Source organism: Aspergillus tanneri (assembly GCF_003426965.1).
Source record: "Aspergillus tanneri strain NIH1004 chromosome Unknown AapTan_7_pilon_pilon_pilon, whole genome shotgun sequence".
Lineage (NCBI taxonomy): Eukaryota > Fungi > Ascomycota > Eurotiomycetes > Eurotiales > Aspergillaceae > Aspergillus > Aspergillus tanneri.
The window spans coordinates 3,507,409-3,528,305 of NW_022984634.1; the positions used below are offsets into that span (position 1 = coordinate 3,507,409).

Here is a 20,897-nt window from a genome sequence, read left to right on the forward strand (position 1 = left end):
CAAAGGGTTTTTCCGGTGTGGTCTTTATATTTCCACTTAACTACTCGCAGTTGTTTCCAGTGGAACATAACAATCGATACAACAAAATACTCCTGGTGTGGTCTCCAACGTGGCTCTGTCTAAATATATTGCTCGTGGTCTTGAATAACCTACATCTCAACTAGTCGCTATAACGTGTCTTATTTTAATAGCTATTACGAATTCCTCCCTAGGGATGGGGCGAAAAGGTTTGTTGGAAATATCTCTCTAAGGCTTTTCTACGTTTCCTTATTTTGTGTTTTGGCTTGGTTTTGCTCTGTTTCTCTTTGTTTTTTTCAAGGGAATTGTGAAAGCCGCGGTCCAGAAGGGCCGCATAGCATAACACCAAGGCAAAAGGGCCACCACAGGCCTTGGGAGGCTCAAAGTTCGCGTTAAGTAATAGACTCCTGTAACTAGATACAAACAGAGATAGCTGTAGTTAGTTTACCTGTATATCGCCGAAGGCGAGGGGCCAGTGTATAGTGGCAGTAGTAGTAGTAGTAGTAGTAGTTGGATAACATACATAAACATAGACAACAATCAAGTTTAGTCCATATTTGGATTTATTATTAACTTCTGGCCGCTTACCTTGCCATCTCTCAGGAGATCCCATGCCATTTGCACCTTTGACAGGCCACCTAGAGTCTGCACTGGAAAAAGGCTAATCTTGCCATTAACCAAACCATTTTCTATAAGATCCCACCAGACCCACTTGGTAAACTCTTGGTTATCGGGATTCAAGTAGTCGTCAATAAATTGAGCGAAGAATCCACTAACTCCAGGGGGTAGCTTAACCCCTTCTCTAACCCCCATTGTCGTTAAGAAGCGACCACCTCCAAGGCCGGCTAGCACACGACCAATTATCACTTGATCAGGGGCAGAATCTTGCGCTGCAAGGACTGCATCAAATGGGCCAAGGGAGATAAGATCTTGAACCACAGACGGTGAGTTTCGATTAATAAAATAGGTAGCACCTAGCCCCTCAACCAAATTTGCATTGTGAGGGGATGCAACGCCTATAACTGTATAGCCGGCCCAAGCAGCCAGCTGCACCGCATAAGCACCGAATGTTGACGATGCTCCCCAAATTAGGACCTTTTTATATTTATTATTTGGATTTGGGTCCGCGGACGGGCGATCGAGGCCCAGGTGGAATACAAGTGCGCTCACTGAACCATACAGGTTCGATATTCCAGCTGCCTTTTCAAACGAGACGTCTCCGATCTAATATACATTTAGTGTGCTGTTCTATGCAAAAACAAAAAAAAAAAAAAAAATTCGCGGCAGTACACACCTTCGCTGTTAGATCCTGTGTAGTCAAGGCGTACCTTTGATAGGCTCCGAATCGCGGATCGTTCCGCACAGTACTCGCACCAGTTGTCACAATCCGGTCGCCTACCTTGAATCTTGTCACTCCGAGACCTACTTTGTTGACAATGCCGGCAAAGGTCACTGTTTCCCAGTATTAACCTCCGTAACAGATAATATATTAAGGTAAATATTTTGTAAGGTTTATCGCATACCCCCAGGTATAGCCGGATATTTCAGTGGGAAACGTAAAACTCCATCCTGGATCTTGAACTCCGCGGGCTGAACCGCGATCGCCTTTGTCTGCCATAGAATTAACTGGTCAGCACCTAGGCAGAATAGCATTGTTTGTAACTGACCTCAATAAGAAGCTCGTTCTCACCTGGTTCGTGCATGTCAGCCGGTGCTACTTCTATCTCTCTTCCAATCCCTGGCAGCCAGGCTGCAAGGTTTGCTACTGGAGACATATTGTTAGTCAGACTGTGAATAAAAATTTACACACAGTGTATGCAACAAAGTCATTTGTTAACAGAATTCTCCAGGCTTATATACTTCACCACACCACACCATTTTGAGTGATGACATTATCATTAGTAATCGACTAGTTAGGTTAACTACGGGCCGAATCATGTGATTTAGAAACTTTTGCCCTGTGCCTCAGGCAAAGTTAATGTGTCTGACGATGTTCGCGAGGCACAATTCTCTTCAATTCAAGGGGCTCAGGCGACTTAACGTAGTCGGACACCGAATGGCCCAAGACACCGAATGGCCCGCTTTCTCACCGCCCCCCCCCCTAAAAACTTCAACATCTCAATTTTTCTAGTCATTTGATCAATATTATAAAAATTTCAAAATGAGTGCCATTTCTAAAGATAAAAGGATGCAAATGGCTATTAACGCATGGAATAATGGCCAATTTCAATCAAAAACTGCCTGTGCTAAGGCATTTGATGTGCCTAGAAGAACTCTCTGCCATCGACTTAATGGAATAACTTCCCGCAAGGAAATGCTTGCTAATAGTCGAAAATTATCTAATCTTGAAGAAGAGACATTAAAAAGATGGATTATTGATATGTACAAGCGTGGTTTACCACTGCAGATCTCCCAAGTTTAATATCTTGCAGGACTTTTAATATCTGCACGTCAAAAAGCTTCGTTGTCATCCCAGACCTCTTCCTCAAACCTAGTTAGTGATAAATGGGTTAGTCGATTTATTGCACGCCATGATGATATTAAATCAAGGTATAATCGTTAATACGACTACCAGCGGGCGAAGTGTGAAGATCCGCAGGTTATTAGGGCTGGTTTAATTGGTTCAAAACACTATTCAAAAATATGGTATTTTAAACAAGATATCTACAATATGGATGAAACTGGCTTCCAAATGGGTGTGACATCAACAGCTAAGGTTGTCTGCGGTACGGAAACACGACAAATCTGATGCTAGATTAATTCAACCAGGTAACAGAGAATGGGTTACATCAATTGTGACTGTTGGAGGAAGGGCTGGGTTTTACCCCCCCAGATTATTTTTTCTGGAAAAAAACATCAATCTCAGTGGTATTCTGTTCTACCTAAAGATTATCGATTAAGTCTTAGCGAGAATGGCTGGACTAATAATAATCTGGGACTAGAATGCTACAAGAAGTCTTCACAAGCATACAAAATCCCGCATGTTGGTCAATATCGATTGCTTATTTTAGATGGCCACGGGAGCCATGCAACTGCTGAATTTGATCGATATTGCATGGAGCATTAATTATTCCACTTTATATGCCTCCTCATTCATCTCACCTTCTTCAACCGCTTGATGTTAGCTGTTTTGCACCTTTAAAGCGCTTTTATGGGCAAAAAGTGCAAGAAATGATGAATAGTGGTATAAAAACTATTAATAAGGTAGATTTTCTATCTATCTATTCATCGGTTCACTCAAAAGCAATGTCATTAGCAAATATATTAAGTGGATTCAAAGCTACTGGCCTTATTCCTCTTAATTCTTCAACTATGATGTACAAAGACTAAAAATCAAGTTGAAAACACCAACTCCGCCATCTTCTTCAGGCAGCAACCAATCATTTTACTTGGGGAAAACACCTTATAATCTTTATCAGTTAAATCGACAAAAAAGCAACTTCTTGAGATTCAAAACCAAGGTCTTTTTCCATCAATTGCTGATACTTTGCTCGATAAAGCTATGAAAGGCAATGAGATTTCTATGCAGCAAATAGCGTATTAAGGGATGAACTCCATCGACGTCAGGCAGGTGATAAATACCAGAAGGACAAGAAAGAGGTGCCTAGGCAGTTTATTCAAGATGCAGGCAGTCTAACCACTGATAAAGTACTACAAATAATACAGGAAAGGGAGGAGGCAATTCAGGCAGAGGCTCAAGCACCAAGGCGACGGAGGCCCCCTACCTGTAGTAATTGCAATATTCAGGGCCATAATCGATTAAAATGCCCTACTAGATAGTACTACGCTCATTATTTATAATATATTTTATTTGTATAGCAATAAAGACTTCAAATATTATCCAAATGGTGGGAGGAGGCGGGGCGGTGAGAAATCGGGCCATTCGGTGTCTTGGGCCATTCGGTGTCCGACTACGTTACTATCTAGATGGGTGACTAAGTGAGGCCACGTGACCATATCGAATATGGTAGGTCCCTAACAACCCCGCCTTGGCCGAGTGGCTCACCAGCGCTATTACATACAAAATCGCGTGTAAAGCAAAATGCCAAATGCCAAAACATAAGCTAAAGCTATATTATCGAGAAAAGCCGTGAATCCTTCAGATCGAATCAATTTAGTGAGGCCGTCCGCAGCGTTTTCCCTACTAGGTCATAGCCGGATGTTAATAATGCGGTCCGCCGCGAGCTCGCGTGTATAGTGATACCGAATATCAATATGCTTAGAGCGCTTGGTGGTGACTGTTGAACTGGTAAGATCCTTACAGCCTTTATTATCAACGTGGAATGCAATGGGGTCTAAAGGCGCAGAGTAGATCTTCATCTCATTAAGTAGGCGACGTAGCCACTAAGTCTCCCGAGCTGCGTCCGATGCAGCCATATATTCTGCCTCATTGGATAGTAAGGTAAAAATGTTTACTTGGCAGATCGCCACGATATCGGAGCACCGGCTAAAAGCACGATATAGCCTGATACTGACTGACGATTATGATGAGGACCACTCCAATCTGAATCGGTATAAACTAGTGGTTGCGGTAGGGGTCCATTTGACATGCGAAAGGTGATACCCCGCGTACGAGATCCTTTCAAATATCGAATTAAGTGCTTGGCCGCTCCGAATGCCTTTCTGGTAGGGGCCTTGTTAAATTGCGCTAGCAAGCTCGCGATACGCACAATATCTGGACGGGTTCTTAAGGCAAGCTATTAAAAACTACGCGTAAGTCGATTATATTCCTCGTTAATAGTGGGCTCGGCGTCATCATCGAGCACTAAACCTGGATCTGCAGGCAAAGAGACTGGATGGGCATCTGCGAACCCTGCCGAAGCAACGAGATTATCAATATATGAGGACTGCATAAGCTTAATCTAACCATCAGATTGAGTCATCTCCATGCCGAGGAAATGCTTGAGATTAGCTGTCTTTTTAATCGCGAATTTTTGTTGCATTGCGTTCAGCAGCCATTCAGCATCTGCTTTAAGCGCTTCAATAATTGCAAAATCATCTACATGAGCAGTCACATATAGATTCTTGCGAGATTGGTGAATCCATAGGCCTGGGTTACAGTCGCTTGTTTTGAAGTCCAAAGCTTCAAGATTATTGCGAAGACGGTCGTACCAGATACATGCAGAAGGCGCAACACCGTACAAAGCGCTATTTAGCTTGCAAACCATGGTGTCAGGATCACCTTTTTAGAAGCCGTTGGTTGGCGCATATATATCGGTATAGTAACTTTACTATTAAGAAATGCCTGCACCGCGTCCGCCTGAGTGATATACCAACCGCGATAAGCTACAACCGCGAATAAGATATTTATCGTCTGGGGATAAACCACTGGCGAATATGTCTCCCTATAGTAAGGATCTTGCTTGACCAAGTTACCACGTATAACCCAACGTGCCTTGTATTTGAAGGTGCCGTCATTAATGTCTTTAATGTTAAAAACCCAACGACCAGGGATAGGCTTCAAGCCTTTAGGCATAGATTGCTAATCAAGTCCAATGCCTTAATCTCTTCTAAACGGGAAGCTTCAAGCTCGCAGGCAGCTAAACATTTATCTTATCAACTGATTTCATTGCTTCCTGCCAAGTATTCGGAATCAGGGGCCGATTTGCCTCAGCAGTGGAGGTAGGGGTAAATCCTGCAAATGGATCAAAATTTTTAGCAGGTCGAACCCAGTCAGATTGTTCGTTATCCTCCGCGGGAGAGTCCCCCATGAGATGCAGCGCTTCTTGCGCGAGATGTTCAGGGTTAGGATTAGGAGGTACGGTAGAATTAAGCGCATGCAGCTTTTGCATAGGCTGATCGCGTGGAGCCTGTTCACGCTCCTGTTCATTAAACGAGACATGGCCAGTTCGGATAACCTTATTTGTTTCTTTGACGTAGATCTTATGATAGGTCGAAGAATCGCTGCCGATGTAGACGCCTGGAGCGCCGCGGCCAACAATCTTGTTAAAATCTTGATGTCCTGGGTCGTTATAATACCAAACACGACAACCAAAGGGATGAATATGAGCAATCTGCGGATGCTCGTTAAAAATTGCGGAATGCGGTATAACATGTTGCGAGGGTTGAATATCGGGATTGGTAGACACCCCCCTGGAACTGAGAAATCCGCGTACAGCGTAGTAGACGTAGGGACGTTATTCGTGATATAGACTGCGTGTTGCGTGGCGTCCTGCCAGAGCTGATATGACAATCCAGAATCATGCTCGGAAGGGGTTTTTTACTATCATCTGGTTCAATACCCAGAATACATCTGTCTTCCCAGGCCCCAGTCGAGTGGTGTATAAACTACTGGTAAGGCATAAAATTGATGACTCCTTTTGATTCCATAGAACAGTTGACGTACATAGTGTCTATTTCAGGATCACGTGTAGTAGATGAAAGGTAGTCAATAATGGCATACAATTTCGGTTGATAGAAGAGTTACGGCTGCACCGCTGCCTAGTACAACAGACAGTGCTTGTTCCTTGTAACGTCGATCTCTGAAAAGATGGTCATGGCGGTAAGTTCTTTTTTATCTTAAGTAATTATATGGAGATTTAATATTATAATAGAAATACTTTTATTTACTACGGCAAGAAGACTTTTTTCAAGAGATTCTGTTGCTGATCAGATTGCTTTGTTTGCAATCTACATCATCTGTCATTGTCTGATTCTAGGCTGGCCGTTGGGAGCGATTCGGGATCGCGGGGGGAGTCTGGTCCCGTCCCATATTCCCCATAAGATCCTGGGGGTGGTCCCGAATCCCGTCCCACTTCCTAATAGGATATAGTCTAAAAATTTATATAGTATAAAAATAAGAAATATTACTATGTAAAGTAACACAAAGTAGTCATTTATCACATGATTAAAATAAGGGAAATTCCCATGGGAAAATCCCATGATTCCCATTCCCTTCCCATCTATAAGTTCGGTCCTGTTTCCCGTCCCATTCCCGAATAGAAATTAGAGGGAATCTTGATCTAGGGAATAGGATATTCCCTAAAATCCCTAATTCCCATAAATTTCTTGAAATTGGTCCCGTTCCCGTCCAGGTCCCATTCGGGAGGGAAATTCCAAGGGAAAATCCCCTCCCAACGGCCAGCCTATCTACATGCCAATACGAATTCAAATTACTTCCTTTGTACGAACGTGGTGTAGTGGAGGAATTCGGGGGATTGGCACGTGACATTTGTATAGCTAGCTATTATCTTAAGTCCTTGTTCAAAGAGGTAATAGACAATCAACAACCTTCTCACAGACCACGGGACGCAGTTGCGTAGAAGGAATGTTGTCTTCTCTTTGGTTGCCAGGAAGTTGTGGGCCCCGAGCCCACAACTTCTGAACTGTCTAAGAGTGTCTCCTTGACCTACTCTTTCGGAGTTCTACCATTTCCCTCTCATTCAGTGGAATAATTATTTAATCCGGAAACAGAGACTTCGTCCGCATCTAGTTCATGGAAAGCCATTTATAAACTATAACTACGCCGCAGATGGTATTCAGAATTTTAGACTAGAGTTTAATCAGGATCTTTTACAAACTTTACTGGAGGAAGTAATAGAATGGGGTAAGTAATTTAAACAGTTTTAATTATATATAATTTTATACTAATTTACTTTATAAAATAGATCCAGATAAATACCTTCCTCCAGTTAATTATTATTGGACTGCGTTACAACTCAAAGATCTGGGTTTTAATCCCAAGAATCCTCTAGAAAATTTAGGTGAGGATGTCTTTGCTCCTTATTATACAATTTATCTAAAGTTACGAGCAAGGACTGTAGCCTATATTTAACAAGGACCTAAGTCTCTTCCTAGCTTATCAACACGACCAACAGGGGCTTTTGATTGGCAACCTAGACTAGAAATTCAAGAGCTTGAGGTTATATATAATTATTATAGGGATAGTTTATTAAATTAGTATTATACAAAGAAACTTTTACTCACTGCTCCTTTGTCTACCCCTCTCAGCCTTCCCTAATGTGCTATAAGTATCCCAATACTCTCGTACAATCCCAAAAAGAAAAAAAAAATAAAGCTAAAAAAACCAGTAGCTTTTTTCTATAGCTGCTCCTAATTGGACTCCCTTTTGCCCTTTAACTGGTCAACGTCATAAGGCCGTATCTTGTGGTTCCTGTTTAGCAACAAGGCTCAGTTCTTCTATTACTTCTACCTCTGTACAAGATATAGAAGTAATTAATATTTCTGATTTATCTCCCCATCCGCAGCGTGCAACCACTGTCTTCGCTACTACCCAAAATACCCACGATTCTCCCATTATAATCGTAAACAGGGTGCTGAGCGACTTCGTCAATCTGCTATGGTTCGTACAAAGAAGGGCAATGAATCTTCTACATCCTCAGGCTCATTAAAATATAATATATAAACTAATCGCTAAACGGAGTTTTCGGTCCTGGAGGCAAACTTTCTCAAGAGCGCTTATGTCGTCCATGAATTGTGAGAATTTGAATATCTACTTGGTGAAATCCCAGGATTGCGAGTCTCATCCTGTGTCTGTTGATCGGAATAGTGCCTCTATTGAATCACTGGTAGGTAAGTGTGGAGAGATGCGGTTTCTGTTATTACTCTCCTGGATTCAGTCTTTACTGAATCTAATGTAACATTTCTATGGCATGCATAATCAATATCCGATTCGGGTACAATGGCAAATAAGTCACAGAATTCCAAGTACTATATGAATTATTTAATTATATATCTTTGATCTTGTACATACACCAGGAATAAACCCAAGTGTTCTTTAACCGGGTAAAAAAGAGCGGTACTAAGACAGTGTCCTCCCATGCAAACAGGTCTGGGACGCGTTGTAATCAATCCAGTTCACAATTGTTCGGGCATTGTAGATGAATTTGGATATAAGTGTAGGATTTAGTGACAGGCGATTTATTTTTTATTTTATTTTTTTATTTTTTTGCCAGGGGCACAAAAGCCCGCGGCGCACACTATTGGGAATGATTCATGGTTTGCATCCCACATCATGTTGCATGCATGATCTTTGGTACAAAAAGAGGCTAGGGTATTCTCTAAATGTATAATGAATAGGGTAGGAATATGGCGATAGGCCTTGATCATGCAATTCTGGAGGATTGACCACCATGGCATGACATGGCATGACACTAACTGTTCACACGATCAACGGCGGCTGCGCCAAGGAGCCTAAGTTTCATCAATCACGTTCACCCCGCATGGAGTCAGCCATGATCCATCGTCAGAGTCCGAACCTTTGGAAGAAAAGGGCAACTCTGCGTTCCATGGACGGAATGTGGGGGAGGCGATTTATTGTTTCCCTTGCATAGAGTCGACGCTCTCATGATGGTAATGGTTACTATATAAGCGCTAATCGGCCAAGTCGACCAGATTCAAATTCGTACTTTAGAGTTATTGCAGGATTGGCACCAGCCAATACTAACCAACCCCGCCCGGGGGTTCAACCGCTTTGGTTATGTCATTCATTCATTGATCATTCATATTGAAAGTCGATCATCCTCGGCGGAGTGGCGCAGCTCAGCTCCTCAAACACTGTTTCTCACTCATCAGCTCCTTGCTCCCGGCCACTGTCCCTCCCCTCCCCAGTGGTCGTGAGGAAATGGGGTTGACAGTGGACAAAAGAGACCTCACCAACCACAATCATATGGCCATTGTCCTAGGCATTGGACTAGGTGTGGTCTCCTTGATTATTATGTGTTTGCTGTACACTATTCCCTTTATCATCGCGCCGTTCCTGGAGCTGAAAATAGGAGAACTGACGCTGCATCCCATAGCTTGACAATCTTCGTCAATCGCCGAGAGCGCCGTCCCGTTAAATCCAAGAGCAATTCGAGCGACAAGTTGCGCAAGTTGGATGCCGTCTCGCCCACGCGCACCCTCGAAGAATGGTGGTCCAAGGCTAAGGGGCCTCTGTCACCCTCCGATTGTGTCGATGGTCAGTTTGTCTGGTAGGTGCCAGTCGACCGGTCGGATGCCTGTCATCAATCATCCCAAGTTAATTGTGATTGCGGAACAGCGTCGTCTGCCTTGAGTCCGTGCTACGTTCCCAAGAGATCCGCGAACTCAAATGTCTGCATGTTTTCCATAAGGAATGCCTGGAGAAGTGGTACTTGCAGGACCACTTTAACTGCCCTCTCTGTTACCGGGCTTATTACATCCAAGAAGCGCGTCCCAGTAATGACTTTGTATGGATGGTATGAGGATACGACCTGATGGTTTTTTTGCTTTGGAGCGTGATGGCGTTCTCTTCCCCCCTCTCTTTTTCCTTCGTTTTTCTCTTTTTTATTTATTATTATTTTTTTCGGGTCTCTTTGCTTTTTGGCGTTTCTTCATTGGTTCAGCCTTCAAACAACCTATGATTACCTTTTTCAGCTCAATACTCCCTCTCAGAGGTTCTTCCTTGATGTCTTGTCAATGCCTGTATGCATTCGCCTGCATGATCGATCACGAATTACCCTATACCCCAATCTAATCTTTCAAAACACGAATCCATCAGCCGGTGGCAGATATTCCGAATTAAAGTCCCAGTTGCTGGGGTTATAAAAGTCCAAGAAATTGGACAGACCGGACGTGACATCATTGAGGATCTCCTGCTGGATTGGCTGTGGGTCAAGAATTTGATCGAGGATGTGCGAAAGCTTCTTTTCGGCCTCCTTGCACGTTTGATAATTGCCATGGCTCGGACGGGACACCCAGGAGAGGCAGGATACGAAGACGCTGAGGTTCCGGATGAGTTCGGCGCGCGGCAAGATGATAGACCTAAGTCCCGCATCTTGGGCCTGGTGCAGGAGCTCGAGCATGAGGACACTGGCACTGGGGAGTCCGTAATACAGGATCTATGCGCTGTCAATATCTGCACGGGTACGGGTGGGTGGAATCCAAGGAGCATACCAGCCAGGAATAATGTATACTTAAGTCCAGCACGGAGTCTCGCTCGGCAGTGACAGTAATCAGAATAGATAGCACCCGTCGGGACGTCTCGAGGAGCGCCTCCTGGCCCGTATTTGTACGCTTCACGAGCGTCCTCTGCAGGAGGAATATCGTATACTGGTAGTCTAGATACATGTGTAGGATGGTGAAGGAGGTGGAGAACGGCTCCACTGATTCCTTCGTGCGGACGTCAAACCGTAAGTACGCAGGAGCTGCTTCCCACGTTACGCGCGCTTTCTCAATAATGTGGCTATGTGGTTTTCAGCACTCTTTCTTCGTTAATTGTAGGCCAGTAGTCCGACTTACCTTGACCTTTGCTCAAGGTCCCAATGATCGCAGGTTCCCAGGGCGATCTCAAGAGCCTGCTCTCGAAACACCGCCAACAGAAAACGTAGTCGAATCACCGAAACCCTGTAGACCTTGTCTTGCTCGCCCCATCCAGCCATGTCTAGCTCCGATATGGCACGGTTGAGCTTTTCTCCGCCAGCTATGAGTGTCTCCTCTCTCAAATCCAACGGAGGGGTCAGGGTGCAATATCGGTAGTTGATGAACGGAGGTCTGCCCACGAAGGTAGCAACACATTTATCTACATAGAATGCCGCCACGAAGAAGATTCTTCTCCATTGGCGAAGAAAGAACGGGCAGTCATCGGCCTGCTCACTCTCTTGATGGGCCCCAAGAGCGTAAACCGTTGCCGATAGATCTCCCAGGCGACGCCAGCCCTGAAAGCCTTAAAATTGGCGAATAGTCAGCAAAAAAAAAATACAATGTAACATCAACGGAGCAAGTTTTATTGGGCCCTTACTGGAGTCGCCGTACTGCTGAGTTCTCAGCATCACATCGTTATATTGACAAAACCCCAATAATTCATTAACGGAGGCGGCCTGGTCGCAGAAACCCAAACAGGTGTCGCTCGCTTCCACAATTTGAACCCGTAATCGATCTTTGGCTTGGCTATCACCTGCTACCTGGACAAGATCCGGATCATTGTCAGGAGTGGACATCGATGCTATACCGGAAGTCACAAAAACCACTATGACAGCCTCCCACCGGAGATTCTTCCCGGTGAACGAGGCGCAGTAATCTTCGACTGTCATCGTGCCATGAACAGCCATGGGACGCGATGAATTCTGAAATATCTGGAGGGCAAGATCCTGGAACTGGCTATCGATATCACCGCTGAAATCCAGGCTATTCAGAGTGCTTCGGATAGACTGCAAGATGGCCTCGATCACGACAGACGGTATCACCACGCACAAGGTTCGGGAGTAATATTTCCGGATCAATGAATCACAAATTGTGAGTCTATGCAGAAGTTTGAGCATCTCCAGACCCGACTGAAGACGAGCCGGGTCCAAGAGCCGGGTCGAAGACCCAGAGGTGACGCTACTCTCTACCTCAAAAGACAATTCGCTCGGGTGCTCCGCGAGAACGGCGGAATAACTGGTCGACCCCAGGTATCCAGGGATCGTCGACGGCAACTCCATAGTTGCACGGAGTCGAGTGCTATCGATGGCCGATCCCGGGCTCGAGGCACTACTTGCAGTTAGCATGGATTCTGGGTTCCAGTGAGTCACAGAATCGGGACGCACTCACTTCGAGCTGTGCTGGCTAGTCAACCTCCCGGTTGCCTGAACAAGACTTGCACTGGTCGAGACTGTTCGCTTCGTCATTGGGGCAGGGTGGTAGAAGCATCGAGGTTCGATATTCTTCGTTTTACATCGCCCGCAGACTGGTCTCCCGTGATCGCATCGCAATTTAGATCTACGACACGGCTCACAGGACTGAAGAGCGCCATTTCGACGCAGCACAGGGGGTTTGGAATATAGCTCGGCCATTTTGGATATACAAAATAGCCCAAGAGTCAATGATCTGCAAGCCTGAAGGGAATGGAGAGTTCGTGAAGATCGATTGCCTCTTATCGCCGCCCTTTTTGCCGGACAAGTCCTAACTCAACACGGTTAGTCACCAGCAACCAGTCCACACGCACGCAATACAAGAATGCCATCACTGGTATTTAGAAGTGCATTATTTTCACCATTATGATGTTTTTTAATGCAGAGAGTTGCATATTACAAATTGAAGTGACTATTCACTTCGTAAGTATTATCTCCACGGCCGGGTTAAGCTTTTACCAGGTAATGCGCATGGATTGCTGCGGAACAGAGAACACATGGATGATACTATCCTCATTAGAAATAAGGTACAGTGAATTGAAAGATGGAACTATATTACCGAGACTAATCCTCGATCGACCCACTATGGTCATCTCCTGGTTTACATCATGCGACTACCCAAAAGAACATCCCTATACGCCTCGCTTCCGATCCACCTGGAGAGCCTCGCCGTAATGGCTAATACAATATCCATTTTCCTCCAAGTATGCCTTGAATTGAGCATCTTCAGTTTCTAGTTCTCGAGACATATCTGGGATTAAAAACCACGCAATCAGCCCGCCCACCAGAGTAAACGCAGACCCGATGAGAAACGCGGCCTGTTGACCCTGTGGTGTCGATTCGAATGAATCCTGAATGGGGGTAAACACTTCGGTGCCAATTGAGGCGCCTGCTTTGCCCACGGCTGCTGCGAATCCTAGGAAGTGGCCACGTAGGGGTGTAGGGAAGGACTCGGCGGCACAGAGGAATGTCGAGACACCAGGACCCATCTCGCCCAGTGCCATAAAGATGCCGTACATCACGACGAACAGTGGGAATACCTTCTGAATTGGGTGAAGTGCGCCGCCTAGTATAAAGCCCCAGATTGCCCAGAGCATGAATCCAAGTGTCATGTTCTGCTTACGACCGATCTTGTCCATGAGCCACCCACCCAAGAGACAACCAGGGAGGTAGAAGCAATTGACAACTGTCTGAATCTCCTTTAGTTTCCTCAGGAATGGTTAAGGGTTAAGGTCACCGTACCCCGTAGCCAATGTTTTGAACAGTTGAGTTATCGGTCATTAGCTGTGAAATGATTGTCGATGAGAAGATTCCGAATGGGTAGGAGACAAAATCATAACAAAACCAAGCAAGGGCTAAGAAGTCAGCAAAGTGCGATATCCAAATCCAAATCCATCCACCTACAGGTTCCCAACATTGGCTTCCAATATCGCTTGAGAATGAGCCAGTACGGATATTGAGACTTAATCGCATGTTTCCGGTACTGTGTCGAATTTATCATGCGGAGGCGAAAGAAACAAATGAGTAGAGGAAGCTGTGAGATGCAGATCAGAAGTCATTTCCTCAGCGCTCATATGGCATAGAAGCGTACCACGAAACCAATTCCAAAAGATACTCGCCATACTCCTCCACGAGCGTCCTGATGATAGCAAGCAAGGACAATCAAAGCTACAATTCCAGCAAAGATGAAACCCTAGCAAGTAGAGTGAGTAAGTCCCTCGCCTAAGCAGTTGCGATCACCCATACATACCAGGTCCACAGCAAAATCTGTCGTCAGTGCCACCAGAAAGCCTCTTTTTCTTCGGAGACGAGCCGTCTCATCTGCTGCTTCTGTTGCGCTTGTAGCACAGACGGGATACTCGCCACCAGCTCCAAACCCTGCAACGCCACGAGCGACAATCATCATCCAAAACATGCTGCCACACAAATGAGCACCATTGATATCAATCATCCTAGCAACGCAAGTACTCACCCAAGCTCTGAAGTTCCATGCGCTGCTGCTGCCAAGGCGATGCCTAGCACCAGGAACAGGGTCGCTGCTACGACACCGGTTCTCCGGCCCAGCCGATCAATAAGGGCTCCGAAGAAAAGCATCCCGAAAACCTCGCCGATCAGAAAAGAATTTGACAATCGAGATTTGATCGTCGAGGACATTGTGCTTTTGTACCTGTGAGTACCAAGGGGGTCAGCGGAAGATTTCTTGGCTGCAAAGCTTGTCTGACTGCACGGACAATACGGCGAATAGGGGTTCCATATAGCCAACTGGATGAGAGGCCAAACTGTTAGCTGCCTTATATTCTGGGTAGAGCTTGGACGACTTTTTCAGACATACTAATTTGCGCATTGTAACCATCACTGAAGAGAGCCACTCCCGAAATCACAACGTTCAACGCGCTCGAACTTTTGTTTGCCTGGTCTTCATGACGATCATTGCCGCGCGCTTCATCGCAGTCTTTCTGGGGCTGGTTTTGAGAATTCACGGTAATCTTTGCATCCTTGATCATGAAGGAGTCTGTTGGAAAAGCCATCGTTAGAGTTGCCAACGCAAGACCAGTGATACCAACTATTGGGCGGTATAAATTCCTCACCGACCATATACAGTGCAAATGGAATATTATCTGCTATATAACTAGCAATCCATCAGATCCTCTCCTCACACTGGTAGTACTCTTTCGTATAGACAGCTTGCGTTGGACCCAGCAACGTAGTACCCAGCACTGTCCAATCGCGGCCACTCTGTCTTGCACGAGGAGATCGAATGAATTCGCCGACATGCTGTCGTTCACAGAAAATGATCCACATTCGATGCATAGAAAAATGTGTGTAATCGAAAGTATAACATTGTATAGGCCCTCCCAGGCGCAGAAGGTCGGAGGAACATGCCTCGTTTAGTGAAGCACATGGGCCGCAGCGGGCGCTATAACTGGCCAAGGTATCCCCCACCTGCAAACGACATGCGGATATCTTCATTTGACTAGTTTCAGACGTTTCCACGATAACGTAACATTCCCCGCTTTGCAGTTCTTTCCTAATATCGCAAGTTAAGGAGGGGAGATGCAGGGATGTGGAAGGGTCATAACGCCAATGGATATATGAGCTCGCTGATCCCATTCTCTCTGCGGGAATAAGGCGTGTGCGTCGGTTCTCTTTCTTTCTGGCTCAAATACTAGTTATCCACGTTTTAATTAGCAGCATCATGGAGAACAACCATTATGCTCTGACGGAAGGCCAGGTGCAGTCTTACCACGAGAAGGGATACTTACTGATCAGGAACTTCCTCAACCCTCTCGAAACGGAGCGGCTCCAGCAATGGACGCAGGAGGTATATGACCTGCCCCGGACGCCTGATGCAGCATACATGCCTTACGAGGTAAGATCTTCCATCCATCCAAGTAAAACTGCAGTGTGATAGCAGCAACTAAAGAGAAAACCAGGAGGTAAACTCCCAGGGCAAGCGCGTTCTGTGTCGCACAGAGAACTACGTCAACAGCCATGTAGGGTTCAACAGCTTTCTTCGTGGCGAGCGAATCCTAAGCGTCTTGGGTCAACTGGCTTCGGAGGAGATGCTGTTGTTCAAAGAGAAGATCAACTACAAGCTTGCAGGCAGTGGTAGGCTCCTTCGCGTATACACATTTCTGAAAAATCCTCCATCAAAGCTGACCACTCCTTCCAGGTGGCTTCTCCCCTCACATTGATGCCAATGCGTATACCCACGTCAAGAATATCAAGCATTTAACAGTACTTGCTGCAGTCGATGACATGAATTCAGAGAATGGCGGACTAGACGTGGTGGACGGTAGCCATCTACTGCAGATTCCTTTAGGAGATGATCGCTGTATTGAATCCACGTGGGTTGACAGCCATAAGTGGAGTGCGTGCGATTTGAAACCAGGTTAGTACTTCCACAACAGTCGGAAATTAATTCGAAATAACTGCTCACTTCAAGATTACCACCAGGCGACATCCTGGTATTTGGATCTTACCTTGCACATCGCAGCGGTGCCAATCGGAGCTCCAAGGACCGGCGTGCGATCTATGCCACTTACAATTGCAAAGCGGAAGGCGATCTTCACGATCAATATTACGAAGATCGGCGGAAGCTCTGGCCTGCTACGCACATGCGTAAGGAAGGAGAATCGTACGAGGAGGGAAGAATGCGATACGGATATGGCTCTCCCATGCTCACCATTGAGCGTCAGCCACAGATAGCAGTATGAATATTGTGCGAGGTTCATTTTGTATCATCTTGTAATCAAAACCAATTCTACACCCTCGATCGTTCAGCGTAAATGCACTTTCTTGTATTATGACAAACTATCTAGAGAAACATAGAATAGTTGGGATAGTTGACTTTCAGGAAAGATCAAACAGAAAGGACCATGAACATCCTCAAATGAAGGCATGTACCTATGTCAATGAAGCCCCCTTCCAAAGAGGCACGTGGGGTGTCCCTAATATAAAGAGCCTTCCCCTCCCATCCCGGGTCCAATCTTCCCACTCCCTCCAACTCTTACCACCAACACGGGCATCCATCCACTCACTAGAAACCTAACTATCCAATTCCATTAGAAAGCATAGTCATGATGATCCAATCCCCGCTCGAAAAAGCTGAGCATTTAATCCAATCACTTGATCAATACGGCCAAGGTGACTACATCGGCGAGTCTATCAGCCAACTCGAACACTGTCTCCAAGCTGCTCACCAGGCCCAAAAGTCTGGTACTACGACCACCCTCCCCACAAAAAAGCACACCTCCCACCTACAGGAGGCCTTAAACACTCTGGTCCCTTATACTAACATCCGAATTGTCAGGAGCAAGGAATGACCTTATCATTGCGGCTCTCCTGCACGACATCGGCCAAATTATCCCTCTCGAAGCGACAAAAGAAGCAAGGATGAACCTCAAGAACAGTACTGAAAATGTCGGACGTGTAGGCCATGAGTCTATAGGTGCAGAGTATCTGCGATCTCTTGGGTTTAGCCAGAATGTATGTGGACTCGTTGAGAGTCACGTCGCAGCAAAAAGGTAAGGGTAGTTTCGGGCACTCAGTATCAAGCAGTATAACTTATGACGGACTAGGTATCTTACCGCGGTGAACCATTCATACTATGATTCTTTATCCTCTGCCTCGAAAAAGTCACTCGAATTCCAAGGAGGGCCATTTACAGGACCCGAGCTTGCGGCTTTCGATCAAAATCCACTACGAAATGAAATGGTGGCACTTCGCCTTTGGGACGATGCCGCTAAAGTCCCGGGTATTGAAGCCTCGACGCCGCGAGCGAGAGAGTATTTGAATTTGATAGTGGCTCATTTAGAGGAGCAATAATCCTCAGTACATATAGAAGGCTCGTAGCCATACGCCGTCTGTTTTAGTGTGTACTATTTGAGTACACGTTGGTCTTATATACTGATAAAGTTCTTGAGACGCTTAGGCATTTATAGTAGTTGCTACGAACCGTTTAAATGCAGCCATTATAGATGGTCATCAGCCAAGTTTGTCATGCCGACGTAGATCATATACGTACAGAGACACGATGTAATCAACAAAAGCATCATCCTGTATCAAGATCTGCACCAAGTCAACCATAGGCACTCCATGCCAGCCACAAGGGCCGATGCGTTCAATGCCTTCCTCTAGATCGTCCGATCATAAAACAATGCAACCGTACGCCATAACACCCGCCCCCTCCGAACCCACCGATTTTAAACCGGAAACCAGGAGAACACCCACAAGCACAATTCAGGTTGAATAAAAAGCAAAGAAAAGCAAAAGACGCACAAATGGGTAATCAAACAACTGCATACAGAATGCTATATTATAGCCCAGCAACACAAAGGTGGCAAACAATGTAATCAGGTAAGATGCAACACACGAAGGATATCTGTTGGAGGCTCGAAAAGGATCTGATAAAAGGAGAAAAGGCAGAGTCAAAGCTAAGGCACCTCATTTCACTCTCGTGGGACTGCCTGTGCTGCCGATTCGACCACTAGTCTTCCGAACACCTTTGGAGTCGCTCCGGGTATCTGTCACGCGGCGAGGGCTCGTCCTGACCTTGCCCACAGAAATAACACCGTTTCCGTTCTTGCTACTCACAGGAGTCTTTGGTGCAGCGTATCCGGCCTCTCCCCAGTTTTCCCTGTCTTCGTGGATGTCATCATTCAAGGTGTAGCTAGCAGTCAAAGTCGCAGAGTAGCTAACAGACCGCGTGCTGGCAGACACGGCCGGGGACCTTGATGAACGCTTCGCCAGCATGCGAAGTTGAACTTCCTCCTCGCTCTCGCTGCCATCGTTGCTGAGACGATGGCTTCTGTGGCTTGAATGTTCCACATTTTTACTAGACTCTTTTTCGACGATAAGAGTGCCCGAGGTGGTACGCGCGTAAGGGTGGTGACGGGAATCCTTTCGATGAGACTTTCGCGGCTGACCAGGAGTTGGGGCTGGAAGATTCTCTTCAGCATGGATACCGGCACCCTCGTTATGATCAATCTCCCCAAGAGCGGCCCGCTTCGAATGATTGTTATTTGGTGGAGTGGCAATTGGCCCATTTTGGGTACGTTGCTTAGTCGACTGCCGACTCGGTGTTATCGGAGCTGCTTGAATTTGAGCCAATTTCTCCTTCATTGTGTCTTCGAACCACCATTCGCGGAATGAGCCTTGGTTCAAATGCAGCCAGTGCTGCTGGGGGCCAACCACCATTCCTGGTCGCATGAATCTCATGAAAGCGATGATTTCATTGGCAGTAAATCCATAGCGATAAATGAGATAAGCCCCAATCAAGCAGCCAGTTCGGCCCAGGCCAGCTTTGCAATGCACGGCGATGCCTTTATTTTTTACCGTGATCATTTCATGTGCCATCTTAATGAATCGTCGCACCAAAGGCAGTGGAGGGCAAGTGCCGTCTTCAAAGATCATGTCAATATGGGAGATTCCCAACGCCGTAAAATATGATGGGCAATATAACTCAGAATTCAGTCTCACTACCAATCCCACATTGCGAGTTGCAAAATGGGCCAACACATTCTTGAAGGGAAGGGGAAGCTTGGACGCAAGCACTTCGGAAACTTTCGAGGGTAATGCAGCATATTCGGGAGTATTAAGCGGGATCGGGTCTACCGGTTGGTGCTGAGGAGAAGCAAAAGCCAAGAACTGAGGCGTTATCCAGTTGAAATCACCCATATCGACTCGTTCAAACTTCTCGTATCTAACAAATTGTTAACGGTAGTTGAATAATCAGCTATTGCCACGTACTCTTCTAGGCTAAAGTCTCTCAGGCCACATAGTGATTGTTCTTTCGCCTTCCACACTCCATACACCACATCCTGGATGTTCAGTATAAAATCTGCCTGGCTGTATCCAGCATCTCGAAACGGCATATAAGGAGGGTCTGCCTGGGCAATGGGCGCCAGGGCCAGATGTGGAGGCCAGGACTGAATAAGAACCATGTAGCAAGCAACCAGGCATGCTGCATTGGCACGGCTGCGGGAGTCAGTTTTGGAGTAGAAGACCACTGCCCTCTCACTGTTCGCAGGATCACCAAGGATCTCATGGAATTGAACAGCAAATCGGTACAGGTGACCTATGTGTAAAGGACCAAAGTCCGCATGGAACGAGTTATAGAGAAGGATGTCATCGACTGTGAAGTACACAGGGCTTCGCCTCTTGCTGCAGGGTGTACTTGGCTGAGCCCGCGCTGAGCGCTTGCTTGGAGATTTCGGTTGTTCGAGTGGATAAGGGAATGGAGTTCTCGAGTCCGGAGGATTGTCGTAGGAAGCAAGGTATAGCCGATCTATTTCGTTTGATAGATGGTCAGTATTTGGAATTCAAACATGGCTGGCACCGACACTCAAGCGCTAGTCATCCATGGGGAGATAAAAGGGAAACAGAATAACGGACCTTGAATGTACTCGATCACCTGGCCGTAGCCACCGACGTTTGCAACCATTATGTTTGTAGAGAAGTGTCACAAACAACAATTATTAGCGGGGATAGTAGCAGCAGCAAAACAATCAATAGAGGAAAGGCGTTCGTAACGAGTATATCTCTTTATAGGATAAAGCTGCAATGGAGAGATGAGGATAGTTGGTAATATTTTTAACTGAGAATAATGACAAAAACCACGAATTCAAGCTAAACATTCATGATCTGGCTGTTGATGTACCAAAACAGTCGAAGTTGTTACCAGCTAGAGTGCGGATAAGAGTAAAGATATACCGCGGAGAGACAAGGAGCAGAAGGAGGAGGAGCAGGGCGAGTGAGAAGATATACAAAAGACTTGTCCGGCCACGG

At 45.9% G+C, this 20,897-nt stretch overlaps 8 protein-coding genes across 8 annotated transcripts; 3 read left to right on the forward strand and 5 right to left on the reverse strand.

The window, feature by feature from the left end:
• Positions 1-564: 564 nt before the first annotated feature.
• On the reverse strand, positions 565-1,793 carry ATNIH1004_007769 (zinc-binding alcohol dehydrogenase family protein; the record flags this gene model as incomplete). Its single annotated transcript, XM_033572388.1, has 4 exons — positions 565-1,242; positions 1,313-1,470; positions 1,542-1,629; positions 1,686-1,793. 4 exons carry the CDS (start codon positions 1,791-1,793, stop codon positions 565-567), a joined length of 1,032 nt encoding a protein of 343 aa, XP_033425703.1.
• A 3,765-nt stretch (positions 1,794-5,558) lies between these two features.
• ATNIH1004_007770 (uncharacterized protein) lies at positions 5,559-6,222 on the reverse strand (the record flags this gene model as incomplete). The annotated part of the gene is made up of 2 exons (XM_033572389.1): positions 5,559-6,111; positions 6,173-6,222. The coding sequence occupies 2 exons, from the start codon at positions 6,220-6,222 to the stop codon at positions 5,559-5,561; spliced, it is 603 nt and encodes a 200-aa protein (XP_033425704.1).
• Positions 6,223-9,601: 3,379 nt separating this feature from the next.
• ATNIH1004_007771 (putative RING finger domain protein) lies at positions 9,602-10,202 on the forward strand (the record flags this gene model as incomplete). The annotated part of the gene is made up of 3 exons (XM_033572390.1): positions 9,602-9,705; positions 9,777-9,950; positions 10,019-10,202. 3 exons carry the CDS (start codon positions 9,602-9,604, stop codon positions 10,200-10,202), a joined length of 462 nt encoding a protein of 153 aa, XP_033425705.1.
• A 276-nt stretch (positions 10,203-10,478) lies between these two features.
• ATNIH1004_007772 (putative C6 transcription factor) lies at positions 10,479-12,770 on the reverse strand (the record flags this gene model as incomplete). The annotated part of the gene is made up of 5 exons (XM_033572391.1): positions 10,479-10,838; positions 10,894-11,182; positions 11,239-11,662; positions 11,738-12,468; positions 12,529-12,770. The coding sequence occupies 5 exons, from the start codon at positions 12,768-12,770 to the stop codon at positions 10,479-10,481; spliced, it is 2,046 nt and encodes a 681-aa protein (XP_033425706.1).
• A 470-nt stretch (positions 12,771-13,240) lies between these two features.
• Positions 13,241-15,203, reverse strand: ATNIH1004_007773 (uncharacterized protein; the record flags this gene model as incomplete). The annotated part of the gene is made up of 9 exons (XM_033572392.1): positions 13,241-13,798; positions 13,851-13,963; positions 14,013-14,142; positions 14,200-14,301; positions 14,359-14,524; positions 14,581-14,775; positions 14,840-14,870; positions 14,941-15,120; positions 15,197-15,203. 9 exons carry the CDS (start codon positions 15,201-15,203, stop codon positions 13,241-13,243), a joined length of 1,482 nt encoding a protein of 493 aa, XP_033425707.1.
• Positions 15,204-15,804: 601 nt separating this feature from the next.
• ATNIH1004_007774 (phytanoyl-CoA dioxygenase family protein) lies at positions 15,805-16,825 on the forward strand (the record flags this gene model as incomplete). Its single annotated transcript, XM_033572393.1, has 4 exons — positions 15,805-15,978; positions 16,043-16,217; positions 16,282-16,500; positions 16,566-16,825. 4 exons carry the CDS (start codon positions 15,805-15,807, stop codon positions 16,823-16,825), a joined length of 828 nt encoding a protein of 275 aa, XP_033425708.1.
• A 366-nt stretch (positions 16,826-17,191) lies between these two features.
• On the forward strand, positions 17,192-17,936 carry ATNIH1004_007775 (HD domain-containing protein; the record flags this gene model as incomplete). Its single annotated transcript, XM_033572394.1, has 3 exons — positions 17,192-17,327; positions 17,422-17,635; positions 17,690-17,936. 3 exons carry the CDS (start codon positions 17,192-17,194, stop codon positions 17,934-17,936), a joined length of 597 nt encoding a protein of 198 aa, XP_033425709.1.
• A 618-nt stretch (positions 17,937-18,554) lies between these two features.
• On the reverse strand, positions 18,555-20,553 carry cdcA (phosphoprotein phosphatase CDC14; the record flags this gene model as incomplete). Its single annotated transcript, XM_033572395.1, has 3 exons — positions 18,555-19,812; positions 19,860-20,397; positions 20,505-20,553. 3 exons carry the CDS (start codon positions 20,551-20,553, stop codon positions 18,555-18,557), a joined length of 1,845 nt encoding a protein of 614 aa, XP_033425710.1.
• Between the last annotated feature and the right edge of the window lie 344 nt (positions 20,554-20,897).